The sequence below is a fragment of the Tetrao urogallus genome (genome assembly GCF_951394365.1).
Source record: "Tetrao urogallus genome assembly, chromosome: 11".
In the NCBI taxonomy this organism is placed as follows: Eukaryota; Metazoa; Chordata; class Aves; order Galliformes; family Phasianidae; genus Tetrao; species Tetrao urogallus.
Window position 1 is genome coordinate 7,846,817 of NC_136824.1, and position 27,005 is coordinate 7,873,821.

Here is a 27,005-nt window from a genome sequence, read left to right on the forward strand (position 1 = left end):
TCATCTACAAGTTAGGCCTTTTGAGAATAGTCACGAAGTTAAGAATACCATTAAGGAGGGTCACTTGTGGTAGTTCTGCTGGTAAGGTTTAAGGTTATCCTTAAGCACCTTGATGGAGCGTAGAGAAATGTAGGTTTCCAAATATTAAGTGTAAAAGAGTTTTTCTGAGGCGTCTGAATAACGGGAAATATATCAATTTCAGGTGTGTAGAAGAAGAGAAAATGGCTCAAGAAACCAACCGTAGCCAAGTGCCTATGCTTTGTTCCACTGGTTGCGGATTTTATGGGAACCCTCGGACAAATGGCATGTGTTCAGTATGCTACAAAGAACATCTTCAAAGGCAGAACAGTAATGGTAGAATTAGCCCTCCTGGTAAGTTATGCTGTTGTGCTGCTGTTTGGAAACTTGAAATGATAAGCTAGACTGCACCTTGACCATGGCACAGTGCTAAACACGCAGGAGCATTAGTGCAAACCAACAGATTGTATTCATCGACGTGTTTTAACTGATGGATTGAACTTGGATGAAATGCTCACAGTGTTGTTGTGCTGTAATTAATTTCTTTAAAGTTGCTAGTATATATTATATTCATATGGTGGTTTACAATTCCAAGATGAAAGTGCAGAGATATGTTAACACATTTTTCCCAAAACTACTGATAGTGGAGGAAACATCTGTCCTAGGGAATGTTTGTGAAAAGCGTTTAAAGTGTAGGTTTGCAGCCTGATGCTGAAGGATTAACTCCCAGACGCTTTTTTCTATTTTAAGAAAGGCTTCTCCTCCTTTTTAATTTTTTTTTTTTTGGTCCAGTGCCCAAAGTATTTGTTCTGTTCTACATAACTGATTTTCCCCAACCCACTGCAATAAGTGCAGTAGAAATTCCCTCTCTAGGAGAAAGCTGGGAGGGCTCTTCACCCTCAAAGTTAATGGTGATTCCCTCGGGAGAAGAAACCCTTTCTCTGTTCTATTTCACTCTTTCAGACTTCAGCATGTCCTGCTGTGGGAAGGAGTGTGAGAAGTGCATTCCTCTAGAATCTGAAATGCCTATTCTGGCTTGGCTGGATATCAACACCAAGCTTCTCACGTTGGGCTCCTTTGTGAACTTTTTTTTTTATTATTATAAATGTAATTTTTACTTGGAAGCTTCAGCTTTCATCGCTGGAAACCTAGAGATCTAGGTTCTACAACTTCCTAGTGTATCCTAAGGAGATGTTGAGATGCTGCAGTGCTGTATCTCATAGATCCACTCTGGTTCGTTTAAGAAAATAAAACCTATCATGTTAGAGAACTTGCAGATTATACTGAGAAGGCTGTTTGTTGTAGACACTCTAAGTAACAGAAAATAGTAAGTATTTTAAAGCTCTAGTTTTGCAGTTTTGTGCTGTGAAGCTTGTGGTGGCCTGGGGCTGAAACACGTTTGAAATATGACCAGACATAATTACTTTTTTGTAAAACTATTTTTCATTATGATGTAGACTGAGATTCAATTACTTTCCCGGCTGGTGTCATGGGGGTCAAAGAATAGTTGTGCAGTTTATGTAACCCTCGGAAGTAGTGTAACACATTTTACATTAGTGTCTTCCTTCCAGCAACTTCTGTCAGTAGTATAACCGAGTCCTTACCGGTTCAGTGCACAGAAGGCAGTGCCCAGGAAACTCAGTCAACTTTAGATTCTTCATCGACTCAATCTATGCAGCCAAGGTAAGCTGGTCCTGTCATTCTGTCTTTTTTTGCATGGAAGTGTTTCAGTCTGCGTGATGAAATTAAGTGTGCTTTGATGCTCCGTAATTAAGTGCAGGGATCTAGCTTAGGAAAGCATCTAAAATTTATCTGAAACATTTAAAGCATGGGATCTCACAATAAATAGTAGAGGATCTGTTAGCTACATCTTGCATTCAAATGCAAATTTCTCTTCAGAATTTAGCCTCAAATAGGAGCGTTGCCAGCTTCATGCTGTTCCATAGAGATTTATCTGGCTAGTCTTCCAGCTCCGCAATTTGCAGTTAGTTGTATACTTACCAAGGCAGTGTTTTTTCCATTCCATACACTTGAGAATTTTGTAAAAATGGCAGAAAGCTGTTGATGGGTACTCTCATAAGTGTATGATCATGTGTTAACAAACTGGTTGCTTTGCAAAATGTGGAGCATGCAGGGGAAGGATGTCTAAATCCTAGTACAAGTTGTACTGCTGAATTGATGTCTTATTAAACAAGTCATTTCCAACTGGATTATTCAGAGAGACGTAATGTCCTCTTGTAAATCACTCAGACTTACTAAGTGCTCTCCATTTGTGAAAGCTAAATATTTATTTGCTTGGCTGTATTTCAGTTATGGATTGGTATAACCAACAGCAACTTTAGAAGTGCTTTGGAATTTTTTTGGAGTGAGGAATGTTAGCTGCATGGTGGAAGAGAAATGAAAATCTGAGTAAATACTGCTGGTTAAAAAATGAAATGTAGTAAAGTGCAGACCAAGGGTAAGCAGGATTTGGTTTCATTAGTTATCGCTGACTGATTCTGCTCAGGCTGCTTTCTGCCCTATAGCTTTTTATAGGAGGTTTTATCTCTTGCTTGCATCCTGCTCTGAACTGAGTTCTGGGTGCTGTGCTCGATGTCGTATTTGATTTTTCTATTCTGGGATTTCTAACTGAGGTAGAATGTAAATATCTTGCCCTCATACAACAGTTACACTAGGTATTCTTAAAATAAATTAATGAAAGAAGAATCATCCAGGTCGGTGCGCAGAGGTGAACCAGCTGAAGCGCCTTGGGTTTGTTTTCCCACCCAACCTGTATTTAAAAGAACTGTATTTGATCACTAGCTTGCTTGTTGGTTACAGGAGAAAGGAATGGCTGTTTGCCTTGAGCCTCGCATGTCAGAAAATCAACATCTTTTTCTTTTTTCCAGAATAAAAGTGGGGGCTCAACTTCAGTCTTTGGCAGTACCTCACTGAGCCTTTCCATGCTCTGAGGAAACAGCTGCAGAACAAAACATGCCTTTCTGTAGGTGTTCAGACCTTCAGGTCAAGAGCTGCGTGCAACTCTTGGCAATTAAAGTGACCACCCAAATGTCCTGGTTGTGTCATGGCCTTTGGGGAGGGCTTTGTTAAAGTGTGGGCTGCTGGGTAACCCAATTTCTCTTATTCAGAGCAAATCCCTGAGAACAGAGGGAGAAAGAAGTTGGGGAAGTGGGTGGTGTTACCCCTCACCTGAGCCTTGTGGCACAGAAGAGCTGCCACTGTCTCTCCCATAACTATCCTGGGTCTTTCACTGTGGCTCTTCAGCTGCCCTCTAGTTTTAGCAGTATGGCTGACAGAGTGGACACAGTTGGCCATTGGTGTTTTATACTGCACGGATATAAGTTCTGTGTAGAACTGAGGATGCTTTACTGCTGGAAACATTGACATGCTGCAATTTTCTTGTTCGTATCACTGGAACACCAGAGGTAGCTCCCCTACAATTATCTTGCTGGCTAAGGTTTCAGAAATTCTTGTGTTGAATGTTGCATTGTTGCTTCTTCTGTATGGAGGAATAACATACTGAACTACAGTAAATGGTTGGGGGGCTTGAGATAACACATTTTTTGTTAGTTGAACTGGTTTATTGCATTCGGTATGAATGCAAAGACGTTTAATTTTTCATCAGTTCAGATTGCCTACTAATCTTAATTGAACTTTGGTTACAGAAACAACACTGAAGTGAAAAGTACTGGCATGCTTGTCAAGACTTACTCTAATGTATTTCTTTCAGGAATGCTCTGTAGGACATAGACAAGCTTCATGTTAAAAAACAAAGCATAACTTTTTTTCTTTGCCTTTCAGCCCGGTATCAAGTCAGTCACTTTTAACAGAATCTGTAGCATCATCCCAACCCGATAGTACAGCTGTGGACAAAACAGTACCTGAGACAGAAGAGTTGCAAGGTTGGTACCTGGCTTTTGGAGATGGATCTTGTAAATATCTTTAAAACCTTGACTGTTCATTATACACTCCTGTTCAAGAGATGGCCCATTCTCAGAACTAAATGTTCTGTGAAATCAGATGTGAAAAAATAATGATAAACTTAATGTAAGAGTCTTGAACTGTAGATTTGACTTTAATTGCAAGTTTCAGTAACAAGTGTGTTAATTGAGATTGGAAATACGTGTCATAAATGAATGTATTGTGAAGTCTCTATGCCACAGCTACTACATGAGGATAGACTTGGGAGAATTCATTATTTCTCAGGTTGGTAACTTGCTGGTTAGGCAAGCACCACGGAAGTTTGAGTGTATTTGTTACAGAGGGTGTTATGACATAGCTGAAAACTGTCAGTGTAAGCACGAAACATCTACTGAAGAGCCTTTTGCCTAGGGACTTGATTGATTTTTAGTGTATTACTTGATCAAAGATAAAATTATTATTGGGTTATGCACTCCAGTTGCTTGGAAAAAAAAAAAAAAACAACACCTGAAAGGATCATTTCAAGTCTGGCCTATAATTCTTATTGTTATTACAAAGTAAAGAGATTTTGTTGTTATCTTGGTTTTTTTTTCTTTGTTGATTCTTCTGCTTGTGTAGAGGCTTGCAGAACTTAAATGCCATTAAACGCTTTAGTTTTCTTAGGAAAGTGCAAAAATCAGATAGTATACCAAATTTGTTCAGGCCTGCAATCCACAGACTTTATAGAAGGTACTTAAAGGTAAGTCAGTAAGTATTCTGTGTTTTCTCTTGCTGACACAGCTAAGGCTTCAGTGTACAGAGCTCTGCTTCTGCAGGCTTAAAATAGCAGTTCAGGTTTTCCCACAGATACAATGTGCCATTTCACTCAGTTGCTAAATACAGGTTCTTTTGGAACTTCTGTTACTGAAGTTCAGTGTTTCAGGTATTTTACCAAATCAGAGTTGTCCCTTTTTGTAGGGTAGAATAAAAGAGTCACCCTCTGTGACTGTTACCTGCGCTCAGCAAAGTCTTCTGAGTTTCATAACTGCAGTTTGTGTGACCAAGGAGGTGGAAAGACTTTAATGCTTAGGCTGTTTTGTACTGCTATTTGCAAAGTTAATTACTGGAAACATATTTACATCCAGAATGCATCTTTAAGAGTATGTACTAGTATCCATTACTTCATTTTCTGGAACAGAATACCTCAACTTTGACAGTGTGCACAAGGCATGCTCTTAATATACAGATCAGTGACATCTGACCTTACCTAGTCTGAGAGAAAGCAGGGGCTGCAAGAGCTTATAGGTCTCAAGTTGTGGGTACTTGCACAGTGGAAGTGGCTTTTCAAGGCATATCTGGAGCTGTTGTACCTCTTAGTAAAAATACACACATGGCTTTACTTTCATCTCAGTTCTACAGTATGGAGAAACTGGGAAGCATTGCTGTAACCCAGCTCCTGTACAGGTATGTGCCTTGCAGGGGACCTCATGGTTAGATCAGTCAGCCACAGAAATCTTTGTACTGCATGTCACATCTCTATCAGAATAAGCCTATATCAGGCAATATGATGTCAGTTCTTTAGGCTCATCACTCCCAAAAGCTTCCAGAACCTGCTAGTCTCATGATTCTTCTTCTTCCACCCAGAGCCTGGGTTAGTGTCTCTGTCTACATATACATCTTGCTTGCTTGGCTTAACTGCAAGTTGAAACTTTGGGCTTACAGCATATACTGCTTTTTCACTTGGAGGTAGGGTAATAGTATTGTAACTTAAAATCATCTTTGCTTTTTCTGTGATTGGGCCTCTGGAAAGACTTTACCCAGCAAGCTTTCAGAATGTCTCATATCACATTCAGAGAATTAGAGGGAACATATATGTATCCGTCTCTGAAACTAATTCTCCCTATGAGAAGATAGGAACTAGAAACTTTGATTTCAAGGGTATGTTCCTGTATTCCCATTCTGCAGAATGCATTTCAAGGGTCAACCTACGTCAGGTGTTTAGAGTGTTTCAGCTGTGTCCTTTTCTTTGTACCTTATTAGTTTCTAAACTAAGAACATCAGCACGTAATTGCAGTTCTAAATTACAGTCCCTATTTATAACTGGCTGTGGCAGGGTCAGCCCCATTTTTCTGAAGATTACTTCTGTGCTATCCCTTAACTGAAAACTGTATGAAATGTAGCCTTTCCAGTTTTAGCCTTCTGCTTTGAAAAGTGCAAGTTTGAAAAGAAAGCAACTTACATTAAGTGCTAAGTGGGCTTTATTGCCTTGTTAAGGTTTTGCATCCTAAAGTTTGTTTTTTCACATGATTCAGAATTTGAATTTTAGGCTTCTGACAAGAATGTAATAGGGCTGTGTGAGGCAGTTAGCACTGACTAGCTGTGTAGCATTAAAAAGTCTCAGTATGGTAGGAGTCCCAAACTAAGAGCTTATAATTCTTGTGCTGTCTGTGCATGGGGTGTGGGGGGGAATTCTTCTGTTTGATCACTTGCTCAGCATTTATTAGCTGGAAAAAAGCCTGCTTTTAGGTACTGAGTAGAGCAAAAAGCCCAGACACTAGATAGTGGCTAATAGGTACATATCTTTAATTTACTGTTCTTATGAACGTATCATTGAAGGTGACCTAAAATGAAATGCACTAAGTAGGTACAATCCAGCTCTTCTAGCAGCTTTCTTCTATTTTGAGCATCTCTGCAACTCGTTTTAGGTTACCTTGTGGACTGCTGTACCTTTCACTCAATGTTACAGCCGTGTTACAATTAGCCAGTCAGGATTCCTTGTTTGTTGGGCACTGGGTTAATTGGGCTGCCTCTTGGCAAGACTGCAAGCAAGTGAAAAAGGTGTTCCACTGCTCTAGGTTTAATGAGTTTAAAATCAGTCAGGTTAGGATTCACATATTTCAGAAAGACTTTTTAAAAGGAAATCAGACTTAACCAACTTGAGTAACCAGCTGAAAAGTGCAGGCATGTTTGTTCTCAGTTAAGCCAGCTGGTTTTGCACTTGCTTGGCTTTGGTTGTGGAGCTGTTGTTTCCATTGTGAGGTATCACTGACTGAATAAAAAGCTTTCTTAAGAGTAGTTGCTGTGGAATTTTACAGGGAGGTAACCTGGACCTAATGGGAATGCTGTTGAGCCAAAAGTTCATCAGCTTCAGTGGGCCTTATCAGGGCTGTCTCAGTAAGCAGTACTGGAGTGGCACTGATGGCTACTTCATGTTTTTGTGGTGGTACCAGGGACTTGGGTGTGGAGAATGCTTATGATAGGAGTGCAGAAATAACGTAGGATATTTTGATTTACTAGAGGAGTTCTCCAGGCAGAGAGGGAAGGATGATAAAGATTTAAACTTCAATTCTGTAGGTAAGTGTGCTTTTACATAAGATAGCATTAAAATAAACGTAGTGCCTCCATATTATAACACTGTGTACAAGGTCTCTCAGTAGTATACTGGATTAGTTTTTGTAGAACTTCTGCTTTACTCCTAAGGTTGTTCAAGCAGCACAGTGATTATGTTTTATTATGATCTTTACTTTCTAGTTCATATCCATAAGGATTAGCTTATGTTTGTCATCAGCCAACATCTAAGACTCCTTCTGCCTGTGGTGGGGGAAGGCTAGCCTGACCCAAGTGAGAAGAGAACCCTTGTTAAATTGTATGGGAACCTAGCACGGAGTGCAAATGATAAGGTTGCTTTTTGTTTTTGTTGCATCTTTAATTTGAGGCTGAAAAAATCCCTCTCATTTGAGGAAAAAATGCAAACAGGACTGGAACGCAGCAGTATCCTGCTGTTGTCTTTCTGTAGGTGCAGTGTGTGTTAGGCTGATCACTTTGGCATGTTGTTGAAAATTAGTAGTGATCTTCTAGTTTAACCTTATATTTCATTTCTTTTGGGGAGTGAGTATTGTTCTTCCTAGGTTTGGTCAGATGTGCTTAAAAGGTAAATGTAGCTGTTAGTCTTCTCATGGGAATGACCTTTTTCTTTCAGAAGCTCTGCCTGGTAGTAGAGGTGACAAACAAAACATCCAGAGCAGGCGGAGAGGAGAGAACAGATGAGGTGTCAGTAGCTTTGCAACAAATGTACGCAGTTCTGTGTTGAGCCTGCAGGGATACAAGAACTAAGTGTGCTTTATCTCCAAGGTGTTGTTTTCATGGTCAGAGTATGCTGAAGTTCAAGCAGACTTGGCACGAGCAAAGCACTAGCAAAAGCTGCTGCCTCTAGAAGGAAATCCAGGCTCTGGTTGTTTTGATCAGCTAGGAGCACGCTCTGTAAAGCAAGGGATTTCTAGTGGGCAGGACAGCTTGTCGCCTCCCGAGAGGTGAATGTTTCTTCTTGCTCTGTTCCTTGTTGGTTAGTTGGCAGCTTGTCCTGGTACTGCTGGTGCTTCTGTTCCCCAGCAAAAGGCAGGGCTGGGGCTGGAGGAAGGGAGGGAACCAGTTCCAGCAGCACAGGCAGCAGCATCCTGGAATCCAGACAAAATACAGCAGCTGGGAGTGGTTGCAGCATATTTCCTGTGAGCTCCAAGCTGGGTGGCATTGCATTTTACCTGGCTTTTTTCTATTGTGTGTCATGCCTAGTTTACAGACAGAGCACGGACACCCTGTTATCTAAAGGTGACTTAGTAGTTGGGGCATTCATGATTATCAGAGAGGATCTGCAGTCAAATCTGTCTTCTGTGCAAAAGCAAACTGAGAGGCAGAATATATGGTTATTACTGTAGATAGAAAATGACTTGTGGCAGCAGTAGAATCTTCCCACTCAGTTCAGCAGTAAGCAGCATCCCTTAAATATTATTAAACCTTTTTTTCTTGTGTGAGAGTCTTATGTAGAAAGTAAATAAGTGCATGTGTAGATTAGAGAGCCTTGCTGTGCAGGGAACTGTGCCAGCTTTCCTTAAATTTGCCTTACAGTTACAGAGGCTTTCTGTAAAAACTTATATTGAAGTAACTGGATTTTGCTGCAAGAGGAAATGCAAGCCTGAGTTGTTAGCTCCGAAATGCCAATTTATGGCATAAAGGCTTCCTAATGAATTAATAAATGCAGGAAGGTCTGCTCTGTGTAACACTGCTAGAATTCACTTTGGTAACTCTTCCCACTTCTGATACTTCTTGTGCGTCTTTCAGTCCTTACTGCTTTCATACTTACGTTGCAAACCTCTTGAGTCCTTCTTGAAATCAAGTTTGCTCTGGTATCTATTTTTGTTTTGAAAAGTGAGGAATGTGCAAATATTGAGGAAAATGAACCAGTTTCTGTTTTGACCTGAGTAAGGCAAATATTGCCAGTACTTTTTGTTCTTCCACACAATCTGTAAGCTGTCTTCTGTATGTGAGAGAACACTGAACTAGTCTGAACAGATAGTAGTCTTAACGAATCTCTTAAAACTGAGAGAGGTATTTCCCTCCCTCATGGGTTTCAGAGCAGTGGACGTCCTGTAGTTCTGAGATTCATGGGCAAAGGAGTGACTTCCTTGCTGTAGATGTAGGTGAGCAGCAGCATCACAGTAGAAGAGATTGTTCTGAAACACTGCACTTTGTATGGCCTCAGTATTGCAGCCTTCAGTGAAAATAAGTGTTCCAACATTTTGGAAAGGAGGATTTTTCATAGCACGTACTCATAATATACAGTGCTGCTAATGCTGCTTAAAAGCTTCTTTCTGTATTTCCTGTGTTAGGAAACAGACCAGTAACACTGATGGGAAACACTTGGTGCTGGATGTTCATTCTCTCCTCAAATCTGGCAGCTCTGACTCTTAATTTTTAAACCTATTTTTACTTACTTTGATGTATAAAGGGACGGATAGCAAACCTTTTAATGTGTGGTAACTTAATACTGTCAATTCTATAAGGGCATTCAGTGAGTTCTCTCCTTGAGTTGGAGTGAAGGTTTAAAGGGAGGGAGTGCTTTGAGTACATGACTCTTCACATACCGAAGGTGCGGCAAAATTGCTAACCCCACAGCCTGAGTTGACAAGATGGGCTTTAGCTTATCGTATCATTTAGAGGAAGAAGAGAGAAACGTTTATCCAGTGTTCTCATCAACTTTTTAATATTAGCTTCCGTGTCAGAGAATGCAGAGCCTACACCTGAAGAGCAAGACAAGTCACTTGACAAACCAAAACAGAAAAAGAATCGCTGTTTCATGTGCAGGAAGAAGGTTGGACTTACTGGTAAGAAATTCTCATTTTGCTTCTTCTTTAAAAAGAAACTTAGGCTTTGGAGCTTTGAAAGCATCTTATGGCATAAATGGGGTACGGTCACTTCTTCATGCTGTTGATTGAAAGAGCCTTTGCCCAAGTTTTGTTTCTAGCTAGCTTGTACTAGATCTAGTCTTCCATGCGTTTGTTTTGTTTTTCAGCTTCTTTTCTTGAAGTGAAATTTATAACTCCAAGTAGTGCTCTTTTGAAGTCTGCTTAGCTGGGGGTTGGCTGATAGCTGGCTGCCATCTGCTAACCATCATTGCATTGGGTCAGTGGAAGGGCCAGAGAAGCTTGGGTTGTGTGGGATAATGGTTCAGAAACAAAGAAAGTGATCCAGAAGTCTTCAGGAATGCGTTTTGCACTGATACATAATGCAATAGGAAGGATTGGTCAAGTCTTGATTTAAATACTTAAATGTATTATTTGTGATTCTTGTGCTTTCTGCAGCAGAGCTTCTCTTTGGCTGATTGACACTGGTGACAGATTTATTGATAGTGAGTGAACACATTCAGGATTTAGAACAGGTGGGTGTGCTCAGAACACTGAAGTGCCTAAACTGATGTTTCTGTCCGCAGGGTTTGAGTGTCGGTGTGGGAACGTTTACTGCGGAATGCACCGCTACTCAGATGTACACAGTTGCTCTTACAATTACAAAGCTGATGCTGCTGAGAAAATCAGAAAAGAGAATCCTGTAGTTGTGGGGGAAAAAATCCAGAAGATCTGAACTGCTGCTCCTGCTGGAATACAAAATCCTTTGACCATCTGCAAATTAAATTGACTTGAGCTTTTTTTCCTTAGTCATCAGGAATGTAGAGCAGTGTACCTTGCCTAGACCTTTTAATCATGCATGTCATCAGATGAATAGATTTTGTTCTTTGTTTTTGTTTTGAAAATGACCGAACATTTATTTTCATTGCAGTTTTCTGTGGCTGAAGACTTAAGTAAAACTTTACAAGTATTATCCTTTAAGATCATTTTAATTTTAGTTGAGTGCAGAGGGCTTTTATAACAAACGTGGAGAAAATATTGGAGGGCTGTGCTTTTCCAGGATAAAACATGCATGCGTTAACTTTGCAGTTTATTTTCTTGTTGTATATAGCATTTCTCTGCAGCACAATTTCCTTTTTTTGATAATGCCTTGTATGGCACAACTAGTTATCAGTAACTGAATGTATTTTAATCATTATGGCTGCTTCTGTTTTTTTCCCATTAACGAGAGGTTATACATGTTCGCATATTAGCTTGTTTGCACCCTCTACCTATTTATGTATGAATCATTTGTAATGAGAGTGTGTGCTGAGATTGTCTGTGTGGTTTGTTTTGTTTTTTTTTTTTTTAAATTGGTTTGTGTGTATGGGGGAAGGCTGTATGCACTTCACTGACTGCAGGTTCCATTGGTATTACATCCATCAGTCTGTCTGTACACAATATGAAGAATGATCTGAAGTACCTGTGCTGTATTTATGTTTATTCATGTCTTAACTTTGATTAAATAAAATTTAAAAAAAAAAAAAAAAAAATTGGAGCCCCTGTGGCTGTCACTGGCATCAATAACCTGGATCTCTCCTGCTTTGTTTTCACGGATCCTTCCATTGATGGTTCCTTTACTTACAGTGCATTTGTCCACAGGCTGTACGTATCCCAGTGCCAGCTATAGTCTGATTTTGTTTTGTGCAGCATCCCTGACATGTGCAGGAGTGGGGTTGTCTGTGATGATATGCTTAAGTTGGGAACGTGCCTACAGATAGGTGAAAGCAGTGTCTCCAGCTTTATTGGCAATTAGGCCCTGGAGCCAAGCACGTGTGACTCTGGTCCTAGAAAATACTGCTCTGGGGTTTGTGATTCACTGTGACAGAGCACTGCACAAACCTCCTTGAAGTTAGAATGCGTCCTGAGACAGCTCCTCCAGTGGCATTGTGTTCTCAGGTTTGAAATCCACAGGCTCCAACATGGAAGGCTGCCACAGCCACCCTCCATATGCATCAGCAGATCTGCAGGTTTGTAAGTAATCCTCTTGTGGGGGGTAGGGAGAACCCTTCTTACCGTTTTGTAACTGTTCAGTAATTGTCTTTAAGACAGTATGTTTGATCAGACCCAGAGTGTTTCACCATTCTACCACCCAGGTCATCCACATAAAGTTTGAGTAGTTTGTGTAGTATGGTAAATTCAGGCAGTGCTGCTTATCACAGGCCTTAGCAGAATGCTGAGGTGGGACTAATTCCTCTCCAGGTGGTTCTGATCCCTGGCTGAAATCTCATGTGGTGGCTTGCGGCTGCCTTTGAGCATTTGTGAAATAAATGGAACTGCGTGGCTTTATTTAAGATGTTAAATTTTTAATCAAAGCTGGCTGCATCCTTTAAAATTCTGAATGCTCTTTAAAAGCTATGGTTGGCAATTAGTAGATGAAGCATTTAGCACAAACACTACACAGCAGAAGGAGCTTTCTCTATCAGATTGCTATGGAGAGTAATTTGCAAGACCAGTCATAAATGAAGTATCTCGTTCTTGCTGAAGTGGCTTACTCACAATTGATGAAGCAAAGTGTTGTTGTAGTAAAGGAGGGGAGAAGTAACTCCAAGTTCCAGTAGCAGTCTACACCTATGGGTCAAAGATCTTACATTTCCTCAGAGCACTTGCTGAACTTCCTCTTATGCAGCATAGAGAGCGAAAGAGCAGCAGCTTCTTTTTTCATGGCTGTTTGCTTTTCACTTAGCCACTGCTTTACTCTTCTCTAAATCTTCCCTTCTGAGTTTAACAACCTCCTCTTTACTATTTTTGGTCTCTCCTCCTTTATCTAGAAGTATCCTTTTCTGTTTCCTCTGGCAGTGATGTTTCTGGGCTAAGCAGAGAGGAGATGCCATCGATTTTGCAATGGGGGAAAAACAATTGTTTTGTAAGTTCTGGTATCTGAGAGACTGGAAGAAGAAAGGGCAGAGAAGCAGCTGCCTTTGGAATTCATGTAGTCCTTACTGCTGCCTGTTATGAAGCAATAATTCTGCTGGCCCTTGATTATAAGGTAGGAAATGCAACTGTGCCAAGAGGAAACTGGACTTGCAGTGTGATGGCAGTGCTGACTGGCAGGGTCAGTCTTGGGTAATTCTGTTTCTACACGTAACATTCTCAAAATAACCTAATAAATCTGTTTGTGGCCTGGCTTGTGCAGATTGCTCCGAGTAAAGAATATTGAAAGATGTAATATTGAAACTTGGACTGGAAATCAACCTTTCCCTGATAGTAAGTTGGTGTTTGCTTTGGCCTTGGCTTCATGTTATCATGGTGGTTGATCTGCTTCTCAGCCTGGATAACCAGCGATGCTTTTCATATTCTGTCATCAGCATTAGGTTAGCAGATGAACATTTTAATTAATACCAGCGCATTCACAACACTACAGCACCCTTGCATAAATCTTGTTTTTCCAGACGTGTGCTGCGTATTTGATGCACGCTTTCAAGATGTTTTCTTCTTGGAGTATGCGCACACAATTCCTGTAACCTGGCATGAAACCACTTTGCAGTGTTAAACATTCGCAGTGGTCACTGGAACAGTTGTATCTGAGATGCACCGAATTTGCTTACGGGGAATTCTGCAGGAGTTGGTGCGAGGCATCGTATTGTTTGAAATAAGAACCCATTCCAGATGGCACCACGTGAGCTGTCTTTGCTACTAGTGAGGAGCTGTCACAGATGGGCTCTTGTCACTGGTGTTGTGTCATCTTGTGCTGAATCTCTGCCTCTCCAGCTTGTTCTGTTTCTTCTAATGAGTCTTCTCTGCCAAAAAAAAAAAAAAAAAGAGTTGAGCAGGAAATAAGTTCTTTTAAGTTCTTTGCCTTGGCAGTCACAAGCTGTCTAACCACACTTATTGAAAAGGTGTGACCTCTTCTATTTGGTTTCAGTTTCACAGTTTCATTGGTTTCTGTTTTTCCCAAATGTGGTGTCCCGTGCTTTGGGTAAAAGCTGGGCTGGTGATCAGAAGATGCCACAGGTTTCCCTGCCCTTGTCCTGTTTGCACAAACCCGTTTTTAAGCTATTGGAACCGTCTGGCGAAAATGTAACTTGGATACAGCATTATGAAGCTAAAAAGAAGGTGAAGTGCAGCTGGAGGTGACAGTTGAGCACTTTCTCAGTGTTGCTGAGCTGCTGGCAGAAGAACTGCTCCATTGAGGTTAGGTGGGGACATCGTTCTCCTCCCTTGCTGTCGAGTGAATCACCCCATGGAAGGTAAATGGATGGCATCTCTGGTCTCAGTGCCCCATCTGGAGCTCTCTGCATGGATTTCCCCACCTGCAAGGATGGAGCTGCTGAAAGATGGCCTTGGTTTCACATAAGGGTTTATCGAGCAGGAAAAGCCTGTCTGCATGCTGGCCCCGTACCTCGACAGGAACAGTTAGCAGCTGCTGACTCATGCAAACCTCTGGCACTAATTAACCGCGGCTGCTGCCAGCAGGATGAGGGGTGGGATGCGGACAGGGCTGTGATTGGTTTGGGGCTGCGGATGGAGGGTGGGATTTGGTGCTGCTGTGCTCCCCCTTACGACATCTGAAGGGGCTCTTCCTTTGAGGTGGGAAAGCAGTGGCCCAGCAGGTCGGAGCCATCTCTGTGAGCATTCAGCATGTCTTTCATCCACGTGGACAAGGACTCAGATTTCCCTCTTCAGAATCTGCCCTATGGGGTTTTTTCCACCAGGGAGGAGGTGAGTGACAGCACATGTTGTCCTTGGGCTGTTGTAATTGTGTGGATCCTGTGAATAGGAGAAACTCCCAGCGATGTGGGATAAGGAAAAATCTTCCAGGTGGTGCAGGTTGCTGATCTGACAGCAGAGCAGCAGCTACTGCATTGTCTTTTTGCTTCATGTAGGGTTTCTGGTGACAGCCTCCTCAAAACCGTACTAAAGAATGGAAAGTGTTAATACTTCTGAGGAGCACTTTGGCTGCTGCGTCCTATAGTTCTTGTGTAGTTTTGATTACTTTTATTGTTAAATGAATTGTCTCCTGCAATAGCTGTATTTGTACGTGCCGTGTTCTGGCCCTTAGCAGCCTGCTTTCACCAGCTGGGTGGAGTGGTTGCAAGAGTAGTAAAGCAGAGCACAGCATACACGTGTTACTTCTGTCTCTGCTGCAGCCCCATTATGGTTTGTTGGGCACAGCACTGCAGCAAAGGGTTAAATGTGCCAAAGCAAAGCTGTGCCCTAAGGCTTGAGCCAGCTCTGTTTTGTCATAGAATCTTAGAATGGCCTGGGTTGAAAGGGACCACAATGATCATCTACTTTCAACCCCCTGCTATGTGCAGGGTCGCCAACACCAGACCAGGCTGCGCAGAGCCACATCCAGCCTGGCCTTGAATGCCTCCAGGGATGGGGCATCTGCAACCTCCTTGAGCAACCTGTTCCAGTGCATCACCACCCTCTGTGTGAAAAACTTCCTCCTAACATCTAACCTAAACCTCCCCATCTCAGTGTAAAACCATTCCCCCTTGTCCTATCACTACGCATCCTCATAAACAGCCATTCCCCCTCCTGTTTATATGCTCCCTTTAAGTACTGGAAGGCCACAATGAGGTCTCCCCAGAGCCTTCTCTTTAAGCTGAACAAGCCCAGTTCCCTCAACCTTTCCTCGCAGGAGAGATGCTCCAGCCTTTTGATCATCTTAGTGGCCCTCCTCTGCTTCTTTCTTGTACTGGGGGCTCCAGGAAATGTGGCTCGACCTTTTCCGAAGAAGAGAGCTCCCAGTTCCTGGGTGCTGAGCCCCATTAGGCAGCTGCTGACCTGAAACCTGCAGCCACCCAATGCCTCAGAGCAGCTGTAACAGGCCCTGGAAAAAAAGAGAAGTACCTGGGAAGGAGGGACTGGAGGACTGCGCACTGAAACTTCATCGCTATCTCCTGGTTGCTGCTGTCTCTGCTTATCAATACTGGTTTAAAAAAGAATTTAAGCCCAAAGATTGTGTTTTCTGATCTCTTATTTTCCACGGATCAAAACGAGATGGTTTGTTTAATCTTTTCCTAGGTGCATGCGTTGTTATCTAACCAGTCTGGATTATTTTTCCACCTTCAGACTGTTCATCGAAGAAAACATATTTGCTAAGATCTTATTAGAAGGCAGGCAAGGGTTTATGGAAATTATCTGGGGGAAAAATGTTTTTAAAATGGCACCGTGTCGCCCTGATTTTGAGCTATGGTGGTTGATGTCGTGCACCCCAGTTACAAATTAACCTGATGTGACCTTTAGAGTGCTCTGCAGGAATGTTTGCTGAATAAATCCTTATCGCATTGGAAATCATGCTTAGAAATTAAAGATTAAGAAACATCTCGTTTGGAAATTCAAGGTTAAAAAATAGGTTTAATAGCATGGATTTTCATCAGTGATTTTTTTTCCATTTTGTTAAGTTAGTTTTCCTAATGAGTGTAACCAGACTGTCTCTATTTACTTAAAGGCGTGGGTTATTGAAATTTGCCTTTGAACGTGGCAGCGTTTCTGAAATGCCCATTCCTCAGTGGTGGAGCTGCAGTGTGATGGGCTGTGATGGTCTGTGCTGCTCTGAGCACCAGCATGGTGAGCCCTTCAGGACTGCAGCAAATGAATGGGGGCTTTGTTTGTCATCTGTCAGGCAACACGACCGTGGCACTCTCCTACACAGGCAGGATGCTTTCCCTGCAGTCAGGATCTGCACCAGTGTTCACAAATTGCTGTGACATTAAACATTAGATCCTGTCCTCATGGATTCGGCTCCCTGCAACTGCTGCCTTCCTCCCTGTGTTCTTTGGAGAATTTTTGGCTACAAATGTAAACTCTCTCCCACTCTCACCGCTTTGCAGCCTCGGCACAGGATTGGAGTAGCAATTGGAGACCAAATTTTGGATCTCAGTGTTATCAAGCATCTGTTTAATGGACCGGCTCTTGCCAAACACCAGCATGTCTTTGACCAGGTATTTATCTCAGTCTATAGTTTGAATTTCTGCATGCTTTTAAATATGTGCGTGAGAGTTGTTAGCAATGAGCGATGAGACGTAGACAGCAAACTGGGAATGCTGATTTTCATTCAGCACTGAAGCTCTTGGTCCGTTTTTAGCCTGGTGTAGTTGCAAAGTGGAAATACAATGAAGCAATGCCACCCATGTTTTGAGTGGTAAGGAGAAGTGAAAGAAACACCAGAATGAGCAAAATATTTCCAGTCACCTTGAGGCCTTTTCCATTGAATTGTTAGTGCAGCACAGAGCAGTGCTAGCAGCTTTCCTCATGAAACTTTGGATTTGGATCTAAGGCAGGAACAGAAACGCAAGTTTCCCAAAGTCCCATTCTGGGGGCCATATGGAGTGGTCTTGGGAAGACTACCAAGATCACCTAGTCTAGATATCAGCCCATGCCTGTGACCATTCTAAACCACGTCCCTCAGTGCCACATCCCCACGGTTCTTGAACACTTTCAGGGATGGTGACTCCACCACCTTCCTGGGCAGCTTGTGCCACTGCATCATCGCTCTTTCTGAGAAGAGATTTTTCCTAATATCCAACTGATCTCTGTGACAAGGCACAAATTTGGGGCATCTCATGGGGAACACGGCCAGCACCATTGGCTGTGCTACACTTAGAGGCAGAGCCTGTGGCTGTGAGGATGCAGCGGGAGCATCTGGGACCCTGGATGTTTTTGTGAAGCAAAGCTCAGTCTCTTATCTATTGCCCATCAGCCCACCCTCAACGCCTTCATGGGGCTGGGTCCCACAGCCTGGAGGGAAGCCCGTGCCCTGCTGCAGTCACTGCTGTCAGCCGCCGAGCCGACGCTGCGGGACAACGCAGGCCTGCGGAAACGGTGAGCCAGCCTGGGCCTGAGGCAGCTGCCCTCCATCTGAATGGGATCCCACTGCTATTAGTGCCTAATGACAGCTTCAGGGACAGCTTCCCACCCCTTGCTGTGTCTCTGGTTAATCACTGCCTGCAAATGCGATCGTAGAACCATTTGATTGGAAGGGACCCTTAAAGGCCAACTGGTCCAACTCCCCTGCACTGAACAAGGGCACCTACAGCTGATCAGAGTTCCCAGGTGTCCAGGAGATACATGGAGCTCCATGCATACCAACCATGGCTCCACGAGGGAGGTGGCTATGGGACTTCCAGCCCGTGCCTCCCCCTATCCCAGCAGTGCCCTTGTTTTTATTTCAACAGAAAGGAATGGCTGCAAGGCTTTGCAAAGTAAAGTAAGGATGGAGCAGCTTCGAGAGATTCTCAGCCCTTTATGTGCTTGTAAACCACTTCAGGGTGAAAGCCACAAACTGTTCTGAGAGCTGAAGTCTTTGTCTTTTGTTTCAGGGCATTTGTACCTCAGGCTTCTGCTACCATGCACCTGCCGGCACACATTGGTAAGCCTTGTGGGTTGCCAGCTGCTCAGCTCTGCCCTTTGCTCCTGCCTAAAGGACCTGCTTTATTTCCAGGTTGCTCAGACTTAGCGTAGCTGTGATGGGGAGTGGGCTTTGTAGGAGCCAGAAGTAGCTCGTTGTATGCAGCGAATGGTAGGTGCTGTCTGCAGTGCAAGAATAAAAGTCCAGGGACACTCAAAATCAGCCTGAAAATTCCTGGATGTGGGTTAAGGGTTGTCCTTTGCCATGAGATCCTTGTCATCAGATTTGCAACGCCAAGGGTCTTTGTGGCTGTGATCCTCACACACCTTGCTCTCTAGACTCTTCACCATCTTCGCTGTCCTCCTGTGGAGGTTCTGATGGTTTTACGTCCTTCTTAAGTTACGGCACCCGAAGCTATGCACAGCATTAAACGCTCAGCTGGCTGCAGCTCGGCTTCCAGCACAACAACCCCCAGCAGAGGGCAGCAGCTGCCCGCCTGCTTCGGCAGGAGCTCCTCTCGTGCAGCCTTGTATTCAATTCCAAATGCGGCTGAGCGCCTCTGCACCCTTCCCTGCATCCTTCCCTGCACCCCTCCCCACTCTTTTCATCAGCTTTAGTCCCAGCACACGAGGGGCTTTTCCACATCCTTTGCTCCACATCCTCTGGGTTTCTATCCATGCAGGAGATTACACCGACTTCTACTCGTCGCGACAACACGCCACCAACGTTGGAATCATGTTCCGGGGGAAGGAGAACGCTCTGATGCCCAACTGGTGGGTTATGAGGGTGGCTGTGTTGTGTGCTCACCCGTAGGTATATATATATGCATTTTTAAAGGTCGGGGTAACCCTTCAGCAAAACATTGATTTCAGCTCACACTGCTGTCAAGAGCTTGAGAAAAGAGCCCCAAATCCCACTTCCCCAACCTGTGCTGGTGCATCTGCACCAACCACAATGAACCTCTGGTTCAAGGGCAGATTTACCTAAAAGAAACTGTGTTCTGCCAATTGCATTCTGGATTTAAGCTCCAAGGAATTAAGCAGAGCATTGGCACGGGAGTGCATTAGCACAGCTACATGGTTGCGGGATTTTGTATGTGTCTGTATCACAGAGCAAGGATGGTGCAACAGTTTTTGCCGGTCTGTGCAGAGCCTGCTCCCCAAACCTTGCACTCTGTGCAGCCCATGAAGCTGCTCTGGGTGCTGTGCTCTCAGATCTAACCTATACTCTGTGATGCTCTTTCCCGAGGCTGCACCTGCCTGTTGGGTATCACGGCCGGGCATCTTCCGTTGTGGTGTCCGGGACACCCATCCGGAGACCTGTGGGGCAAATGAAACCTGACAATGGTGAGTCCATAACAGGCTTTAAACATGGTCCCTTACTCTTTTTTTAACTATTGTTTTCCCTGCATATTGCAGTGTAGGGTCTGTGATGTTCCAGCTGGGGTCAAGGCAGAAAGCAAGGGGAAGCCAAGAGCTAAAACTGCCCTGTCTTTGCATGCCAGGCAGCATTGGATGCTTTGTTTCTTCTGTACAGTTTTCATTTTCATTTCTCTGTTTGCTTCTTGCCTATAAAATACTCTTTTTTATGCCCACAGATAAACCTCCAGTGTTTGGTGCTTGCAAGCGTTTGGATATCGAGTTAGAAATGGTAAGATGGGTTTTTTCCCCTGCCATTTTAATAGATAAACATTAAAAAGAGGGGGGAAAAGGTAGGATCAGCTTCTAAAATGAATATTACACAATCCACTTATCCATTTCCTCTGATAACTCCATATAGCAGGCAATGAACATTTCTGTGGAGGAAATCTTCCCTTCTGAGGACAGCAGGGTGTTTTAGATCATCCTCTGTTTTGTTAATACAGCTTTGGGACTGGAAACAACTTGTCTGGTCAGACGTGAGCAACCTGGAAGTAAGCAGATGGCAGGTTCTCCTATCAGGCACCACAGCCTGTTCCCTGGTCAGCAGTTCTCATGGAGCTGCAGCCAGGATCCTTTGCTGGATGTGGGGGTTTTGGAAGCCCAGAAAGGCTGTGCAGGAGCAGGGGGAGCAGAAATTGCTGCAAGTGCAACCCAAGCACCTCATCCTGGCTAGAAAGAGAAAACCCATGCTGTGGGTTTTGTAATTAAATATCCTTGGACAGTGCATCTTCTTGTGGCTTAGCGTGGTTCCAAAGGAGAGAGCTTTCTAGGGTTCCCTGTTGTGATTTATGTGGCCTATGTTGTTTCATATGAGGGCAAGAGAGATGCTAGGTCATGGTAAACACCCAGCAGGGACATTTCCCCACTACCTCCTGTCACTGTAGTCTCCCACTGAGCAATGCAATGACTTTAATTCTCTTTCATCTTCACAGCCCACAGAAAATATGAGTGGCCAATGGACTGTCTTATTTTGCAAATGGAGGGACTAATTTTTCTCCTTTGTTTTGATACAGTCCTGCTAATTCCTGCCTCTTGGAAATGCAAGTCTCCTAAGAGTTTCAAAGTCTTAAGGAAGGGAGGAAAGAGGGAGTAGGTTGTTCCTTGTCTAATTAGTACAGGAAAGGATGCAAAAAAACATGTCTTGGCCAACCTCAGTTGCTCTGACATGTAACCCTCTGTGAAGGGGTGAAGTTTTCTACATTCAGAAACTAAACCAACATTTTGATTTTCAGGCATTCTTTGTAGGACCTGGCAACAAGCACGGGGAGCCGATCCCAGTCAGCAGAGCCCATGAGCACATCTTTGGAATGGTCCTTATGAACGACTGGAGTGGTAACCAGCACCATGGGTGGGGTCAGAGCATTATGGGGTGCCCTAGAGATGGATGAATAATGTTTTTAAAAACACATTCATGGGCACTGAAACCACTGGGTGTGTTTCAAAATGAAATACTACCTGCATTTCTTAAGCTCTTTCTAAACCCATCTTTGATCAATCAGTAGAACCAGTGTCTGCTGCCTAATGAAGATTGATCTACTTATGAAAGAGCTAATATCCATCTAGCAGGGATCGAGCAGCGCTAAGGATGGTGATCTAAACAGAGGATTGATTTCAATGTCAGGATTAGGAAATAATTTGGCAATCACAAATCCCTCTGCCTATGCAGAGGTTTAAGCAGACAAAAGCATTGTTATAGAGGTGAAATGAGCCCCTCTGGCTGGGTGTCAGTTTAACTGAACTGAGGAGGAAAATATGGTTATGGATGACCTAGCTTGCTATAATTATCCCTGACTACTTAATGTAGCTGGTCTGAGAACTTTGGTTTGAGAAAGGGAATGGAATTAACCCAGAATTTGGGCACAATGGCTGTAAATTGGTAGTGAGAATGTTTCCAAGTCCACACAACTTGTTCTGTAGCTGTGCAGAGGTCTTTCACCAGTGTAGAGGCTGTACAACTCCAAGTATGTTTAATGGCATTACTTTCAATTTTCCCTTCCTAGCCCGTGACATCCAGAAATGGGAGTATGTTCCTCTAGGCCCATTCCTGAGCAAGAGCTTTGGCACAACCATCTCCCCTTGGGTTGTCACCATGGAAGCTCTGCGGCCATTCCTGCTGCCAAACCCCATCCAGGTCAGCAAGAGAAAAAGGCTTGAAACTTTGAACAGTTTGTAAGTGTGATCCTGCTTCAAAGACACAAAGAAAGCTTGAGCCCTTTGAATCCAAATGCTGACTGATGCGGCACAAACACGTGGTACCTGCCATCCTGCCCACTCGAGCAGAGCAGAAATATCATCTCCTCTAAAATGTCTTGAAAATGAACTGATCACTGAGCTGCTAGGTCATGTTTGGTACTGCTTAGCATCCAGAAAGCAGGAGGGAGAGAAAGGGTTCGTGCCAGAGCACTTTGTTCAAACATCTGTGTTATGTGGAACTGTAGTTAAAATGGGAAAAGATAATGAAGTTCTTACAGAGAATTTACCACCCTCTCTGAGCAGGCACAGAACAGAGATGTGCTAGCTCTGTATTAGTTTTGGATTAACATCCATGCCAAAAAGATGGAGAGGGCTTTTGGAGCCCAAGCGCAAAAGAGGGAATCTGAATCTGCGGGATATCACATCTGCTCAGAAAGATCCTTAAAAGCATGTGTGTGAGAGCAAGAAAAGCAATAATCTGAACAGTAATAATGGTAAAGTAAATGGATTGTAGCACAGCCTGCATTAACAAGAACTCGCTGAGATGCCACATGGAATTTTTCCTTTTTGCTTGTGTAAACTGTCACATCTTTTATATGACTTTAGGATCCCAAACCACTGCCCTACCTTCGGGATGAAGAACCCTACACTTTTGACATCAATCTCTTTGTTGCAATAAAAGGTACGGCAATGTGGAGCCAGTTGTAAAGCTGAAATCACCAATTAAGGACTGCAGAACCCCCCACGTACATAAGGCAATTTGCTCTTGGCTCTGCATTCCTCTTTTCTTGCAAAGCTCTTCACATTCCCTCTTGGCCATCCAGTGATGCACATAGGAGGGAATGAAGCCCACCTGAGGATTGCAGATAATCAACCTTTGATGAGGAGCCCCTATGGGGGCTGTCTGAATGGGTGGGCAAAAGTTGGGCAAGGAGAGAGCAGAAATCCATGATGTTAGGCCAGCACAAAGCCCAGTTAATGGCCTCACTGAGCAAAAGGTCCAGTTGTTGTCCGTATTGTTGCTCATACAGTAAAGGAAATGATCAGAATTGGGTAGCTTGATGTTACATTGGTGCCATCCATGCACCTCTTGTTTTCTGGCCTTCTTAAGGGAATGGAAAATGTTATTTGCTGCTCTGCTGCTAGGGATTGTAATGATAAAAGGAGTCATCCATCTATAAATGAAAAGACTCCATCATTCATCCAAAGCAAATGAGTTGTTTCCCTGTTTCTTGCATTTTATTTTCTGCAGGAGAAGGAATGAGCATGCCAACCACTATATGCAGGTCCAATTTCAAGGTAGGACTTTGGCCTCTTTCACTTGCTTGAAATCTTGCTGATGCTATCAGCTCAGCTCTTAGGCAGCTTCAAATACTGATTTTTGCATTAGTCAAAGATCAGGTTAGGTTTGGGTAAGGTTCATAGAATCACAGAATAACATGAGTTGGAAAGAACCCTTAAGGATTGTTTAATCCAGCTCCTGGCACCTCACAGGACCATCCAAAAATCAGTCCATATGCAAACAGAGGGAGAGGAGAGGATGGTAGTGGCAGCTTTTCCCTCCATTGGGATGAGAACTCCCAAGCACTGAACAAGAGAGCAGCTCTTCCTCCTGCTCAGCTTTGAATTCATGCAAAAGGGCTCTTGCTGTGCCACAGTGGAAGACAGCCTTGCAGTCACAACTTGTACCTCCCATGGGGACACAGCCGTGAGCCCAGGTCTGCCCTGGTACAGTATGTGGGCTGGTGAACCATTTTAAGTTCACGTTTGGCTCTGTTCATCTGTAGTAATTACCCTAATCAGTAAATCAGCAGTCAGCACAGCAGTAATGAGGAGATTTTTCTATAAGCCTGTTAGAATACTAAATGTGATCATGGATCCTGGGCTAGTAGTGCTGGCCTTGAAGAGGAAGAAGAGGATAAATGGCATCTGACTGAAAGAGGAGGAATTTTAAGGGGCAAAGTTACATGTTATATGTCTGAGTTTATATGCATGCAACAGCCCCTTGGTCATCATGGGCATCCTGGTCTAGTACCAGGTATGGAGGTTGGTGGCCCTGCCTGTAGCAGGGTGGTTGGAACTTGATGATCCTTGGGGTCCCTTCCAACACAATCCATTCTATAATTCATTCTACTATTCTGTGATCATATAGAAAGCTATCAGCCATGTCACAGTTACTATTAGAAATGCAGCTGGGTGTGTCACTTTTAGGCTGCTGAAGGTTCCTGATTAAATAAGGAAACATCTTTAGGGATCTCCTGACCAGCATCATCCAGAGAATGCGATTCCTTCTGCACAGGCAAGTGACAAAGGTTTGTCCTTCATTGCTTTAGCCTCTTCCTCCTTCCTGCAGCACATGTACTGGACCATGAAGCAGCAGCTGGCACATCACTCCATCAATGGATGCAACCTTCGACCTGGAGACCTCCTGGCATCAGGAACCATCAGTGGGCCTGTGAGTGTTCAAGTGCTGATAGCACCAGTAACAGCTCAGCAGATTTAAAATACTACATCCACAGGCCTAACTTTGCAAGCTATCACTCTTGTACGGGGAGTGGTTGCAATGTCTGAGTAAGGTACTGGCACTTGCTGAAACATCAAATATAATCACTCTTCATGCTGTCTTTCAGACAGCTTCAGGGTAAGTGGTTTCCAAACATGGATACCTATCCTTCCATTCTGAGCACCTCTGCAGTGCTTTTTGCTTCCCCTAACCCATTGTGCTGCAGATTGACATTGATGATTTATAAACCTTTGCCAGCTTTGCTTCTGAAGAACAAAACATAAATAAAACTGCAATGTGGTTACATGAAAGCATGGGTTTTCAGGAGTGCCCTAGATTTGTTTCCATGCTCTCTGTAGCTGCCTCAAGTGGCTTGTAAAGGATTTAGGACTGCTTTAAACGTACCAGATGAAGCCATGACTGCTTACAGCAAGCAAGGAATTGTAACGCAAAGGCAAAGCAATAAACCAGTGTATTACCAACAAAGTAAATCAACAGCAAAACTCCATTCTGTGTGTTAATCTATTTGTGAATCTACTTCCAGCAATAAGTAGCTTAGCAGTAGGACTGTTACTAAAGAGACATTCACCTGTTGATAACTTTTGCTGCAGGAGCCTGAGAGCTTCGGCTCCATGCTGGAGCTTTCTTGGAATGGGACAAAAGAAATTCCTCTTGGCCACGGACAGTCTCGTAAATTTCTGCAGGATGGAGATGAAATCATTATAACAGGTAATGGCTGAGAAATGCTCGTATGCTGTACCTAGGAGGCGTTTCCAGGTGTTGGTAACAGCTGAGGACATGGCTGTGCTCCGTGTGCACGCATGCAACCCCAGCTCTTTCCATTCCTCTGAAAGAGCTGTGCTTGAGAGCTCTTTCATGCATTCTCCCCTAGTGCTGGTGTTTGCAAGAGCATGGGCCACTTTGTTTTCCTTCTGCACTGCAAAACATTTCCTTCCCACCCCTGACTGTCTTCAGTTACACTTTTCCTGGCCTCTAGCAATGATCCAGCTACCAACCCTAAACCTTGCAGGAATGTTCAATGGGCAAAAGCAACAACAGGACTGTGGCATGTGCTGGCAGGCTACAATTGCCTGCTCTAGTTAATGCATTTAAAGCTGAAGATCTGTTACCGAGCTGCATCTCTACCACAGAAATGTTTAATTGGAGAAAACCCAACACAGTGGAGCACTAGGACATCTAAGTAAAATGTGAGGCTGAAGGTAGGCACTATGCTTACTAGAGCAGTGTTTCTGGCGGTGCTAAAATGGATGAGCTGACAAAATCCAGCATAATTGATTGGTAGTGCTGCAGGTTGGGTCTGACTGCAGGAATATTGCACATCTTGTTTGTTCTGTGATCACATTCACTGAACTTGCATATTGCTGTGTTTCACCAATAGTCCTGGCCTATTTGAACTTCTTTTTTCCTCCATTGCAGTTCTTAAAGTTTTTATTTATCAGTCAGATTTCAAGACTACTGTGCTCTTAACCCCCTTTACACACAGTCTTAAATGTAGCAGCACCTGAATCAGCAGCTGTCACAGATCACAGCTCCATGATGAGAAGGGACAGTGCTGAAGGAAGATCCTGAAGGAAGATCAGACCCAGGTTCTCCTTGTACTGAGGAAGGGGGGAGCTTCTGCTCCCACGGAACAGCATTAAGATGAGAGGGAATGGCCTCAAGCTGCATCAAGGGAGGTTCAGGTTGGGTATTAGGAAACATTTATTTCCTGAAATAGTGGTGAGATATTGGCACAGCTGCCCAGGAAGATGGTGGGATCACTGTCCCTGTAGGTGTTCAAGAGCCATGGGGATGTGGCACTGAGGGATGTGGTCTGTGGGCATGGTGGGGGTGGGTTGATGGTCAGATAATCTCAGCTGTCTTCTCCAGCCTTTGTGATTCTATGACTTTTCCTGATGTCTGACAAGAAGGACCAAACCACAAAGCCTCACCGTGCTCGTGGGTTGGGCTCCAACTTTAAAAACGTTCTTGTGTTTGTGCATCTAAAAAGTAATGGAAATATCCTTACCATAGGATAGCCTCATCACGACATCTCAACATGCACAGGCCTGGGCACATGCAACCCAAATATCCACGAGGATAATTCTATTCATTCATGGCAGAACCCCACTGTCCTCACAGCACAACCTGTCTCCTGTTTTCTGCCCCCAGGTTACTGCCAAGGCAGTGGCTTCCGCGTGGGATTTGGTCATTGCTCAGGAAAAATCCTCCCAGCTGTGTCAGGTCTGTGATGTTTGTGGGAAGGGAACATCCAGGAGGAGGAGTAAAAGAAGGTGGAATATAAGGGAAAGGAGAAGGAGGACATTTCCCCAGCTGTGCTACTGAACTCAGATTTATTATTTTTATATGACTGATTGGAAACTTACTATTTTTAATAATCAATAAATATCTGCAAGATGAATGTGGCTCTCTGGTGTGATAAGAAAAGTTTTTCT

The 27,005-nt window shown here is 43.6% G+C and overlaps 2 protein-coding genes across 4 annotated transcripts; both read left to right on the plus strand.

The window, feature by feature from the left end:
* Nucleotides 1–221: 221 nt before the first annotated feature.
* On the plus strand, nucleotides 222–10,830 carry ZFAND6 (zinc finger AN1-type containing 6; the record flags this gene model as incomplete). Of its 3 annotated transcripts, XM_079541168.1 has the most annotated exons (5): nucleotides 222–372; nucleotides 1,590–1,701; nucleotides 3,820–3,920; nucleotides 9,963–10,076; nucleotides 10,682–10,830. In XM_079541168.1, the coding sequence occupies 5 exons, from the start codon at nucleotides 222–224 to the stop codon at nucleotides 10,828–10,830; spliced, it is 627 nt and encodes a 208-aa protein (XP_079397294.1). The 3 variants fall into 3 exon arrangements, with proteins under 3 accessions (XP_079397294.1, XP_079397296.1, XP_079397295.1); XM_079541170.1 differs by lacking the exon at nucleotides 9,963–10,076; XM_079541169.1 differs by lacking the exon at nucleotides 3,820–3,920 and having other exon boundaries at nucleotides 9,937–10,076.
* A 3,884-nt stretch (nucleotides 10,831–14,714) lies between these two features.
* FAH (fumarylacetoacetate hydrolase) lies at nucleotides 14,715–26,801 on the plus strand (the record flags this gene model as incomplete). The annotated part of the gene is made up of 14 exons (XM_079541106.1): nucleotides 14,715–14,795; nucleotides 16,916–17,026; nucleotides 17,785–17,906; nucleotides 18,404–18,453; nucleotides 19,115–19,205; nucleotides 19,681–19,778; nucleotides 20,030–20,082; nucleotides 21,086–21,185; nucleotides 21,854–21,984; nucleotides 22,653–22,728; nucleotides 23,299–23,345; nucleotides 24,400–24,501; nucleotides 25,161–25,278; nucleotides 26,722–26,801. The coding sequence occupies 14 exons, from the start codon at nucleotides 14,715–14,717 to the stop codon at nucleotides 26,799–26,801; spliced, it is 1,260 nt and encodes a 419-aa protein (XP_079397232.1).
* Nucleotides 26,802–27,005: the final 204 nt, after the last annotated feature.